A 12,604-nucleotide genomic window follows, 5' to 3' on the forward strand; every position below is an offset into this window, starting at 1 on the left:
TGGGTAATCGACAGTGAGGAAAGAGGAAACTCATTTTGAAAGAAATTCATGCTAGTGTAGGGATTGAGTCTTTGGAGTCCCTTTCTGCTCTCATTCTTGTCTCCTGCTTGGTCTGTAAGTCTAGCCATACTTGATAGCTTCATTTAAAACCATCCACTACGTGGAAGATTGATGAGATGTTCTTAGGCGTTCAGGTATAAACCTGTCAGACACAAGTGCTTCTAAAGGCATTACCCTGAGGAACAGCAGCAGTGATGGAGTGAATAGAGGGAGGTGTGGGAACATGAGGTGAAGCGTAATGTAGTGAAGGAAAGAAGAGATGTCAGCCAAGAGCCAAGACAGAGATGGGAGGGTGAAGAGAAATTGTCTTTGATCTGTACTCACCAGGCGTCTAGTCTAGTGACCTGCTCCTTTTAGTATCAAAATGAGAAATAGCCAGAGATCAAGCCAGAGAGATCTGAGATTATCTGTCTCATCAGGGGATTCTGATCTGTTGGTCATATGCCATAGGGGCCCTCTGTTTAAAACCAGTATGACTTTAAAGAGTGGAATGACAAAGAAGTATCTTCTAGCATTGTTATTAAGTTGCTTACTGTATTTCCAGACGTGCAAATCATAAAGGTCATATAATCCAATGAGTTGAACTGAGGAAAGAAATAAGAAAGAAGAGATGTGTGGGGCGCCTGGGTGGCTCTGTTGGTTAAGCATCTGCCTTTGGCTCAGGTCATGATCCCAGGGTCCTGGGATCGTGTCCTGCGTTGGGCTCCCTGCTCAGCGGGAAACCTGCTTCTCCCTCTCCCACTGCTGCTCCCCCTGCTTGTGCTCGCTCTTTCTCAAATAAATAACTCTTTTAAAAAAAAGAAAGAAAAGATGTAATGAAATTTGTAATTTAGGCACATCTAATGTAGATCCAGGCATGATACTGTGTATTAAAAAAAAGAGAGAGAGGGAAAAGAAACCATTTTTAAAGCAGGTACAAAGCGGGACCCTGTACTATCTCTTGCCTCTTTTTCCATATGAGATTCTTCAGATTCTTGCCCCTAATCACCCAGAGCAATCTGAAGTTGATCGTGTATTTCCTAAATGTAGTTTCACTGGTTGTGTACGGAGTGCAGTGGAGGAGTGTGAATTAGAATGTCTGGTTATGCACACAGGAAGAACATTATATGAGGATGAAATGCTACCCCTGCAAGTTCCAGTTTTCTATTTGTCATTCCATTTTTAATTGTAATCCTCCCAGATATCCCCACACCACAGAAAATCGTCGTCGTCATCATCTGTAGCATCTACCCCGTGCTAGGTAGTGTTCTGAAACCATTATGATATTTACTCATTAATTTGCATATAAAATTGTACTAGGTAGGTGTACTAGGATTATTCTCATTACACGCATGAAAATCTTGATATGCAGAAGTTATGTAACCTGCCCAAGGTTACATAGCTAGACAGCCATGTGTATATGCATGTGATGTTTGTGTGCACACACACACATTTTGATGCCATACATCTAAGGAAATATAAATTTTAAAATTTAGAAGATTTGGAAAATTCTTTATTAAATTTCCCAAGATCTCATTTTGGGGAAACCTCCTTCCTGAATTTCATAATGCTCATGTCATTGGTCATAAACTTAGAAGGATATCATGTGTACCTTGAGGATCATGAATATTTTCCCCCCACTCCTGATACGTCTCCTTCCTTATAGATTTTTTTAAAAATTTTATTTATTTTTTCTCCCAAGTTTTTATTTAAATTCCAGTTAGTTAACATACAGTATAATATTAGTTTCAGGTGAAGGATTTAGTGATTCAACACTAAATAACATACAACACCTAGTGCTCCTCACAAATGCCCTCCTTAATCCCCATCACCTATTTAACCCATCCCCCTGCACACCTCCCCTCCAGGATCCCTCGTCTTGTTCCCTGTAGTCAAAAGTCTGTTTTATTCGCCTCTCTCTCTCTTTTTACTCCACCTATGTTCATCTGTTTTGTTTCTTAAATTCCATCAGCTGGTGAATGGATAAATAAGCTGTGGTATGCACACACACACACACACACACACACAAACACAATATGGAATATTACTCAGCCATAAAAAGAATGAAATCTTTCCATTTGCAATGATGTGGATGGAGCCAGAAAGTATTATGTTAAGCAAAATAAGTCAGTCAGAGAAAGACAAATGCCATATGATTTCAGTCAGATGTAGAATTTTTAAAAATTTTAAACAATAAACTTGAATACTTTTTTGGAGAAAAATTATAATAATTCACAAGTATGTAAAATCTACAGAATGTAAGCTCTATGAGAGCAGAGACTTTGTCTTATTTATGCAAAATCAGCATTTAATATATCTTATTTATTAATAATGTATTTATTAATATTTTATTATTAAAATTAGCATTTAATAAATTTCAGTAAGTCAGATATATAATACTATGAAAACTTTGTACCCAACACCATTCCACTTCTTTAATTTGTTAATTTTAGAAGCTCACATTAATAGGTGCACTTATGTTGAATTATTTCTTCATTCCTAGCTTTACCCTTGTTTGGTGCTGATGTGTTAGCCTTTTAATACAATATTGAATTCTGGTACCTACTGTCACTTGAATTTATATACATCTTTGGTCATTAAGAGGTTGGTTTAGTTCTCATCACCTCTCCACTGTTTTTTGCCTGCTTTGACATTTCAACCTTAAAGAAGGAGTGGGAAACTTTTTTGCTCTGGGATAATTTATATCTGCTACTTGAAGGTTTGGAAGACTTTCCATTAAACCCATCTGAACCTAGTACTTTTTTTTAGGTATAGCTCTTCAATTTCTATCTCTTGTAGAATCAAATTTAATAACTTTTTTTTTAAGAGACAAGTTTTTATCTGGATATCAAATGTATTATTGGTTTAAAGATGTGTATAATACTTTTTTTAGTTTATAGTATTATGTTTATTGTATATTTTTAAATCTTCATATTTTTGGTCATGTCATTATTCTCATTCTGAATGTTGATTACATCTTAACAAAACCCTTCACTTTAAAAAAAATCAAATTTTCCAAGGTTTGTTTGTTTTATTGGGCTTAATTTTTTTTTTTTTTAATTTGAGTATAGTTGACACACAATGTTACCTTAGTTTCAGGTGTACCACATAGTGATTCAGCATCTCTATATGTTATACTGTGCTCACCTCAAGTGTAGCCACCACCGGTCACCATGTGATGCTACTACAATATCACTGGCTATATTTTTGGGCTTTTCAGAGAAGTGGGTTTCTCCTTAATTGATCAAGCCTGTTGTTTTCTAGTTTTCTAATTAATTAATTTCTGCTATGAACTACATTAATCCTATATATTTTCTTTGGGTCTCTTTGTTTTTTTTGGTATTCTCTAGCTTTAGTTTATTGGTTATTGTTTTTTTTTTTCCCCAGGCATTCTTAAACTAAAATTAATGACTGTATTTAAAGATATATATTTCCCTGACAATAAAGTTCTGGCCATTTTCTATTGCTTTAAAATCTATGTTGTATCTTACTATCACTTTTAAATAATTTAAACATTTTTGGTTTTCTTTCCTTTTAAAAAAAATTCTATAAAAATAGATTTTCTTTCTTTGTTCCTTCTTTTCTTATTCTCTCCCTTTAACTGCTTGTCTTCCTTCATTATTTTATTCTGCTATCATTGAACTTAAGACCCTGTTGACTAGAAGAAGCATGACTTGGTGTACTAGTAAGAGAGAAAAAAAAATACACTCCATTAAACTATGATTTAGTACTTTCTTATCAAATTCAGAGTTTTCACTTTATACCAAAGAAGGAGCCCTACATATTTTAATTCTGGCACTCTTTATAGAATCTTACCTGAAATTTTTAATAAATGGGTTTCCAGATAACAATACATCTCATTCTTCCATCTGTTTTCCTCAGGTGGTCCTTACATTGTTTGTTGGTGACCCATGCCATCAGAGTAATAACAATAAAAAGTTTGCTCAAACACAGGCAATGACAACTACATTACAAATACTGCCTGGGGAAGAGCAAATTCATGCTGTTATTCCAATGTCAGAGATCAAAAGAATTGTACATCTTAGAGTGGATGAAATATATTACATTCTGCTTTTAATTTTATTTAGTTATGGCAAGAGGATGCATTATGACTTCTGTTTTCTAACTTTTAAGGCTTTATCTGTGTCTAATACATTGTCAAGTTTTGTGAGTATGCCCTTTGTGTTTAAAAAGCATGTGTAGCATGAGTTTAATGGACACAAAAGTAAACACACTATTTAATTGTATTATTCATATCCTTTATAACCTTCCTTTTTTTTTTTTTTGCCAATTCCATTTGTTGACTTTTGAAATAAGTAAGCTAAGTCCCTCAAGATTTGTGAAATTATTAGTTTCTTCTTTTATTTTTACCAATTTTTGCTGTGTATTGATATGCCATGTTGTTAGGTGTGTGAATGTTTAATACATTTTCTTTGAATTCTATTATGTCTGATATTTACATTGATTTGATGATTCCTTTTTATTGATATTACCAATATGAATAACAAAATATAAATAACATAAATATGCAGTATAAAATATATTATTTGTTATTTTCCTATTTTTTGTTTATCATTTTTGTTTGTATATTGGAAACAGTGTAAATTGGATTTTCTTTTGTATACTGAGATTTTACATTTTTATTAGGAATTGTAACATATCATGGATATATAATTACTGATAAGATTAGATATACTTTCTATTGTTTTATTTGTTATGTGTGAAGTGATGAACAAATGAGATACAGTTCTTCCTCTGTGGATTTTGTTGTATATAATGGGCAATATCTTAAATAATACCTCATTTTTGTTTATTATGTTATAGGTAAAAAGTACTTTCTCTTGTACTATTTTATTTGTTCTTCAAAAATCTTTAAGGGAGGTGTTAGCCCTATTCAAAAGGACAGAAAAATTAACATGGAGTTACGTGGCAATTTGGGGACTAGAATTCATTCCTCAGTTTGGTAAATGCAGTCACTCAGGAGAAACTCCATGGAACTTATAATTATATTTTAGGGTCATTTTTAATGAGCTATGCTGTCTATAAAACTACTTCTACCTTTCTTCAGTTCTTCTCTGCATTTGGCATTTTGCCTGGACTGAAGAGGCAGTGATTTCCAAATCAAACAGTTTCTGTCCTCATGGAGTTTGACTTTGATTTTGAAGCTTAACACCTTGGGTGTGGTCTAAGATGAAGGCAATATTGTCTTAGAACATTTCTAAGAGCATTTCTTCAGTCCTATTTTCTTTCCCTTTTTCCCTAAAATTGGCTAACTTCTTTCCTTCTCTANTTTTATTTATTTATTCAACAGAGATAGAGACAGCCAGCGAGAGAGGGAACACAAGCAGGGGGAGTGGGAGAGGAAGAAGCAGGCTCATAGCGGAGGAGCCTGACGTGGGGCTTGATCCCATAACGCCAGGATCACGCCCTGAGCTGAAGGCAGATGCTTAACCGCTGTGCCACCCAGGCGCCCCTAGAACGTTTTCTAAGAGCATTTCTTCAGTCCTATTTTCTTTCCCTTTTTCCCTAAAATTGGCTAACTTCTTTCCTTCTCTACTCACATCTAACTTCTCCCAAAGGCTTTCCCAACATCTCTACACCACAATAAGTTCCCCCGCTATGCCCTCAAACATTACCCAGGACTTTTCCTAAAATAATATACAACATAGTGTACTATAATTATTGGTACGTCTGCTTTTTGGGTTTTTTTTTTCCTACTTGAAACTGTTTCATTTAGTTCTGTGTCCTTAGCGACCAGTGTAGTAACTGAAATACAGTTAAGGGCTTAAGAAGTACATAATGCATAAAGAATGAATGCTAAATTTTGTACTGTATCCTCAGCAATACCACCTGGCATGTGATAAAAACTCAATAAAGGAGTCTGAACTATTGTCAGGATGGCTTTAGCAAGATTCTTGAATATAACATGAAACTCTAAGATCTTCAATAATTGAAGCCTGATAATGGGGCCTAAATACTCACGTTCAGTGGCTTTTCCAGAATGATAAAACGTTTCACTGTTATAAATCTTATAGTATCCTCTAATAAGAGGGAAAAAATTGGAATAGCAACTCTACATGTTTTTTGAATTTCTGTGTAATTCATAATATAAGCAGAATAAGCATTAAGAAGAAAATAAATAGAATTGTTAGCAAATTGAGCTTGAGATAATTTAAAAAAATAACAGCATAAGATGTATTTAGAGATCTTCCTTTTAAGTTATAGATTGTGATGAGCACAGGGTGTTGTAGGTAAGTGTTGAATCACTAAATTGTATACCTGAAATTAATATTACACTGTATGTTAACTAACTGGAATTTAAATAAAAACCTAAAAAAAAGTTGTATCTGGATATATTCATCCTAACTTATAATTTTGAAAGTATTTATATTAATTTACAAAGTATATTTTGCCAAATACATTGGGGAGTTCTGGAAACTTATTAAATTATTTTTAATGAATATAGTTATGAGAAATTTAAATAAATCCAATGATTAATTTTTCTAGAATGATATATTTGTAGTATTTTCATCCCATACAAAGTAAATAATCATAACTTGCATTTGCACTTGAAGAATATGAGATAACTGCAGTTTAATTGGTTTAGTGTGTGTATGTGGGTGTGTTGGTTTAGTTTTTTAAGTTATGGTACATATATTTATAGTTAAATTTTTTAAAAAATATATTTTCAATGACTAGGAAATTAGACACTGAACAAATCATGGACATGAATTCTTTCTAATACACAGATATGTTTAATATAAAACAGAACATAGAGATAAAGATAATGATTCAATTGTGGTTAAAAATGAAAGGGTGGAGAAGCATTCAGCTACATACACTAAAAAATCCACCCACTTGTCTTATATTTGCTTTGTTCAGAAGGCAGTGGTGACTTTGAAGTAGAAAAATATTGATTCATCATGTTATAGCCAGAGGGATGTTAATACATTTTCCTTTTTTTCTTCTAGCACACTGATTTATGTCAGTACATGGACAAGCACCCTGGGGGGCTGCATCCAGATAATGTGAAGGTAGGAAAAGATCTTTTTAAGCTGAGGGTTAGCATTCTTCATGTGTATTTTTTTAGTTGAAGTCTAATCTCTCTACTGTAACTTAAAAAAAGAATTGTTGTATAAAGACAAGTGTGATATTGAAGTGAACCATGGTTATTGCTTTGTTTAGTGATTGGAAACCAAGTTTAAACAGTAATTATTTTCACTGGCATATTATTGTTTAGAATTTATTCTGTTTTCCTTTCATGGAGAAACATTGGCTAATAATAAGTGAGATCCACAGAATACTATTATAACACTGTTTTTAAGAGAAGAGAGGCTTAGGTAGCTTTACCTTGGACCTTTGTACTAAAGTGCCAGTAAGTTTTAATATAAAATATGATCCAAAACAATGTTATGGTGAGTTCACAGTACATATATTTTCATTTGTATGTACAAACAGATAAAAATGGTTTCCTACTGCTCTTTCATTTCTTTTACTACAAATTGGATTACTACGTGTCGAAAGAACTGAGTTTTTCTAAGATTTGACCCAGCAACCATTTTGGAAATGGTCTCAAAATTTCATGCTTTGAACAGGAGACTCTTTCTTAACATATGTAAGCAATTCAGAAGATAACCAAAGTTATATCCGAAGGTTTAAGGATGTGCTCACATTTTATAATTCAAATGACTACATTTCATGATCCTGAGAATCAGCTGAGTACCGTGGATGTATGTAAAATAGAATTGTGCCTATTTCTTCCCATTCATTCTCTATTTACACCACTCTCTGCGAGAGGCACCGTCTTTCTTTTGTACTTTTCCCTTGCCTATAAAGGTATTACATATGGTATTTCATGTGTGTTTATTTTGCTCTATAAAAACAATATATATTATTGTATGGCATTTTTAAAAATATATCATGGATATCCTTTAAAATCAATAATGACTATGTAGTTTAATTTTCCTAGTAACTGCATGTGAGTCCATAGTATGAATGAACCGTGATTTTCATCTGTTTCTTGTTCATGGATCTTATGTTGTTTCTAGAATGTTGTTACTATAAATTATTCTAGAGTAAATAATAGTATAAAACCTTTACATTCTTCTTTTGTGTATCAGTTAATGGATTTTCTTTATTAAGAGACATAACTTCGGTTTTAATTAATTTGATTGAGACATTTGCCCACGAGGTTTCACATTATAGAAGGACTGTTTTCCTCTACTTTCACGAGCATTGAGTATAACCAGTCATTTTAATTTTTGCCATTTTTGTAAAAATTTTTTTTAAAGATTTTTTTTATTTGACAGAGACAGACACAGCAAGAGAGGGAACACAAGCAGGGGGAGTGGGAGAGGGAGAAGCAAGCTTCCCGCAGAGCAGGGAGCCCGATGTGGGGCTCAATCCCAGGACCCTGGGATCATGATCTGAGCCAAAGGCAGACGCTTAACGACTGAGCCACCCAGGCGCCTTGTAATTTTCACGATTCTGATGAGCAAAAACAGAGTATCTTTTATATTAGTGTTTCCTTGACTATTAGTAATATTTTTTTTTCACATTTCTTGACCATGTGTAATTATGTTGCCTGTTCCTATATATTGTCCATTTTTCTATGATTTATTTTCTTACTTTTAATAAGTTGCAGATGCTTATTAATATTTGTGGCATTAATGAAGATTTTCACAATGGCCAGTTATGTTGTATAATTTTAAAATGCACAAACTTGTAACAACGCTGAAAAAACATTGGGTTTTAGATAAATAATAGAATCAACATGGTACTTATAGTCTGTTGTTTCATAAAGCTCTTTTTTTGTTGTGCACTTTTTGTTTTGTTTTATTCATAGAAATCTTTTAAATTTTATGACTGTTCATTTTTCTTCAAAATCAGTATCCATTGACATAGACAGTTTTTTTGGTAGTTAGATTGGGGAAGAAATTTTGACAGATGGTAAGATGTGTTTTATTAATCTTGCTGTGTTTAAGTCCAACTCCAAACATTAATATCATAACATGAACATAATTTTGTTCTTTTCTTTCCCTTAACATTAAAACATTTCAAGTTGTCTCATTTACACATTAAATGTTCTCTTCTTACGGTTGATTGGGTTCAAAACCAACAGTACAGTACATCCATACTCCTGTTGCCTACTTTCACCCTAGGGATCTGTGGAGAACCCAGCTAGTGAGACCCTTCAAGGGGAGCCTAGGAGCCTGCCAGTCTCAGTGGACATCAGCAGCTACTCTGAGCAAACTTTGACTTCCTGACTTCCAAGTTCAGTGACAGGATTCAGATTAAATACTTGACTGAACCTTTTCAGAGGGCACCTGGGTGGCTCAGTTGGTTAAGCATCCAGCTCTTGACTTCAGCTCAGGTCATGATCTCAGGGTTGTGAGATTGAGTCCTGCATCAGGTTCCGTGCTCTGTGCAGAGTCTCCTTGAGGTTCTTTCTCTCTCTTCCTCAGCCCCTCCCCCTGTTTGAGCACCCTTGCATTAAATAAGTAAGTAAGTAAATAAATAAATAAATAAAATCTTAAGGAAAAAAAGGAGCCATGGCATCACTGGATTTTTTTTTTTTTTTTAAATTCTCACCAACCTCTGTGTGTCGTTAGTTGTGGGCAAGTATTGGTGGAAAATTTTGTTGGTGAAACAAAGAAAAGGACTTTTTCCGCAAAGCATCGCCGTGTTCACCATCCTCAGGCCAGTGTCACTGATGGTTTCGGTGGTATTTGTACGCTCTGCTTCTTCCGTTACATTTTATTTTTCCTTTATCTTCTGGTGGTTATGAGGAGATTGATCTCTATGTCATGGTTTTTCAGTAACTAGTCTGTGCTTCCTTGAAATTGTGTTTCAGCAGCTTTTATCCAAGTTCTGCAAGTTTTTCTCTCATTCCATGGTCCTCCATTGTATTTCAGATACCTGGTGTTTGCTCCCTGTCCCCAGCCCTTGTGGTGCTGTAGCAGTAAGTGTGGTTTATAGTTAGTGCCACGTAGAGTGTGGTGAGAAACTTAATGGTGACTGTGTTGTTCATTCAGTATAGAAATAATGTCAAAAATTAGATGCAACACCCACAGTGAGCCTGGCTGTTAGTCATACAGAGCAGGGATTATACCCGCTCAGAAGTTGTTTGATGTGTCACAGATTGATGCTCTACTACATTTTTGCCTTTAAAAGAGCATGATATGATTTACCTCTTCTTAGGTCTTTTTGAATAACTGAAAGTCAGCAAAATATATTGATATATGGTATCTCTTTACCCATAGCTATTGAAATCTTGGCTCCTTGAGGATTTGCCAAAATATACTGGACAATCTCAGTTCTTGGATCATTTAAGGGTACAAGAAACCTCAGTAGTCATTTAAAGGTTTTCAAATTTGGCTCCATGGCAGAGTCACCTGCAAAGCTTTATATATATATATATATATATATTTTTTTTTTTTTTCCTCTCTCCTCATCTTCCAGAATCAGGATCAGATTTCAAAATCCTTTTAAGAAGGGAATGGTGTGTATTTGCTCAGACCCAGGGCTGAGAGCCCAGGGTGCCTCCCATGACCCCCAGTGTCCCCTCACTCTCTCTGTGACCCTCATGGCTTTACTGCTGCAGGACATGTATGCTTGCTAGCGATCCTGGCCTGTTTCTCTCTCACAACCTTACAGCCTGTCTTCCCCCACGGATCCTCACTCTGCCAGTGAGGTGGTCGTAGTGGGCAGGGGCTGGGCAGGTGGGTGCACTAGGGAAGAGCAGGAGAGACAGAGTTTGGCCTGTGATGCTTCAAGAAATATGTGTCAGACCTGTTTCTGCCTCAAGGTAGAAAATTGTCAGGGTCTTTTGTGGATAATCTGACCAGTCTAAGAGAACAGACCAGAAGAATCCAGGTGACTCTACGGTGAATACCTCCTTTGACAAATAAGTAGCTTGGAGGAAGCAAAGTTGCATGCATTAATTAGAGAAAGATAGGAAAGAAGACTTCAAAAAATTATCAATATTCTCTAACAGATATAAGAATAACAGTATATCTATAAAACAAGAATGATAGGCTCTTTTTAAGAAGAGGAACTTAGTGAACAGAAAGTTGCTTTAGAAATTAAAAATATGATGAGAGAAATAAAAATTAACAAAAAAGGGTGGGTGATAAAGTTGAAGAAGTATGCCAGAAAATAGAGCATAAAACACAAATCTAAAAAATGAAAAAGAAAGTATCAAAAAAAATTAGAGGTCCAGTCCAGGGTATGCAACATCTGAATAATTGGAGAAAATAGACAGGAGGGAATCATTAAAGTAATAATCATTAAACTACACTATTTCCAGCTGTGAAGGATGTGAATTTCAAGATGAGTAGGGTCCATTAAATGCCCATAACATTTAATGAAAATAGACTGAGAATAAGATTCCTTATTGCAAAATTTCAGAACACTGATTTCAAAGAAAAATCCTACAAAAGGAAACGGCTTTACTGAGGTGGACTGAGAATCACAGTNACTGAGGTGGACCGAGAATCACAACGGCATTAGATAATTTCAACAGCAACACCAGAAGGGAGAGAACAGTGGGTCAGTGGCTTGATGGTTCAGATTTAAAACTGTTCTTTTGGAGTGCCTGGCTGGCTCGGTTCATAGAGCATGTGACTCTTGACCTCAGGATCGTGAGTTCAAGCCCCATTGTGGGTGTAGAACTTACTTAAAAATAAATAAAATTATTCTCTCAACCTAGTATTTCATACAAACTATCAGGTAAATGTGAGGGTAAAATATTTATTTTCAGATATTCAAGGAGTTGAAAATTGTGCCCACCCTACCATCCTTTCTCAGGAAGCTACTCAAGGATGTACTCCACTAGAACTCCAGGTATAAACCAAGCAGAGAAGACAAGGAAACCAAGTAACAGAGGCTAACACAGGAGAGAGATGCAAGAGATTTTCAGGACAATGTTGAAAAGAATCCCCAGATGACAGTTCTATATCAGGTCGGGAGAGTAATCCACTGGTCCGGTTAGAGCAGGTTAGAAGTTGCCAAGAGACATTTCCCAGAAGAGGAAATTGTTAGGTAGCACACCTAACGTGTTTGAGCAGATTTCCAAGGTGGGAAAAGAGTTTGGCATTTGAATTAGCAGTAACTACGAAGAAAACTACACAAAGGAAAACAAGCCAATAAACGAAAGAACTAGATCATCACTAACAGCAGGAAAAACAAATTCTTGTGCGGGGGGAAGAAAAGTGTTCATCGTAAACTTGATGGCTCAGGTATAAATAACTGCTACACGATTGTAACATTAATTATTGGTATAATTAAAAAAGATAAACACCTCCTTACGTGAGTCTGCTGTAGCCAAGCCAGCTCCTTCCAGGATTAGCATCCTAGAAAGGGCTTTTTGACTCTTTGTCCAATGTTCTTTTCCCTACACCGCATGATTAATACATTAAATTACTGTAATTAGCTTATGATTTGACTTTATATGCACTGAATCACAGGTTTGTCATCATTTTCATATTGAAGATAATACTTATACCTTTTCTGAGGGTGTGGGAAGTTAAAAAATAGAATGCAGCTTGTTAATGCCTGTGTTTTG

The 12,604-nt window shown here is 35.0% G+C and overlaps 1 protein-coding gene across 3 annotated transcripts in view; it reads left to right on the top strand.

The window, feature by feature from the left end:
- The window catches only part of CDK14 (cyclin dependent kinase 14), a 546,012-nt gene that overhangs the window by 253,341 nt on the left and 280,067 nt on the right, over nt 1–12,604 (top strand). For all 3 annotated transcript variants that reach the window (XM_034667605.1, XM_034667608.1, XM_034667609.1), the window contains one exon: nt 7,011–7,073. In XM_034667605.1, coding sequence (XP_034523496.1) covers nt 7,011–7,073 — 63 coding nt within the window. The remainder of the gene's footprint in view (nt 1–7,010; nt 7,074–12,604) is intronic.

This window comes from Ailuropoda melanoleuca, chromosome 1 (genome assembly GCF_002007445.2).
Source record: "Ailuropoda melanoleuca isolate Jingjing chromosome 1, ASM200744v2, whole genome shotgun sequence".
NCBI classification, from domain to species: domain Eukaryota; kingdom Metazoa; phylum Chordata; class Mammalia; order Carnivora; family Ursidae; genus Ailuropoda; species Ailuropoda melanoleuca.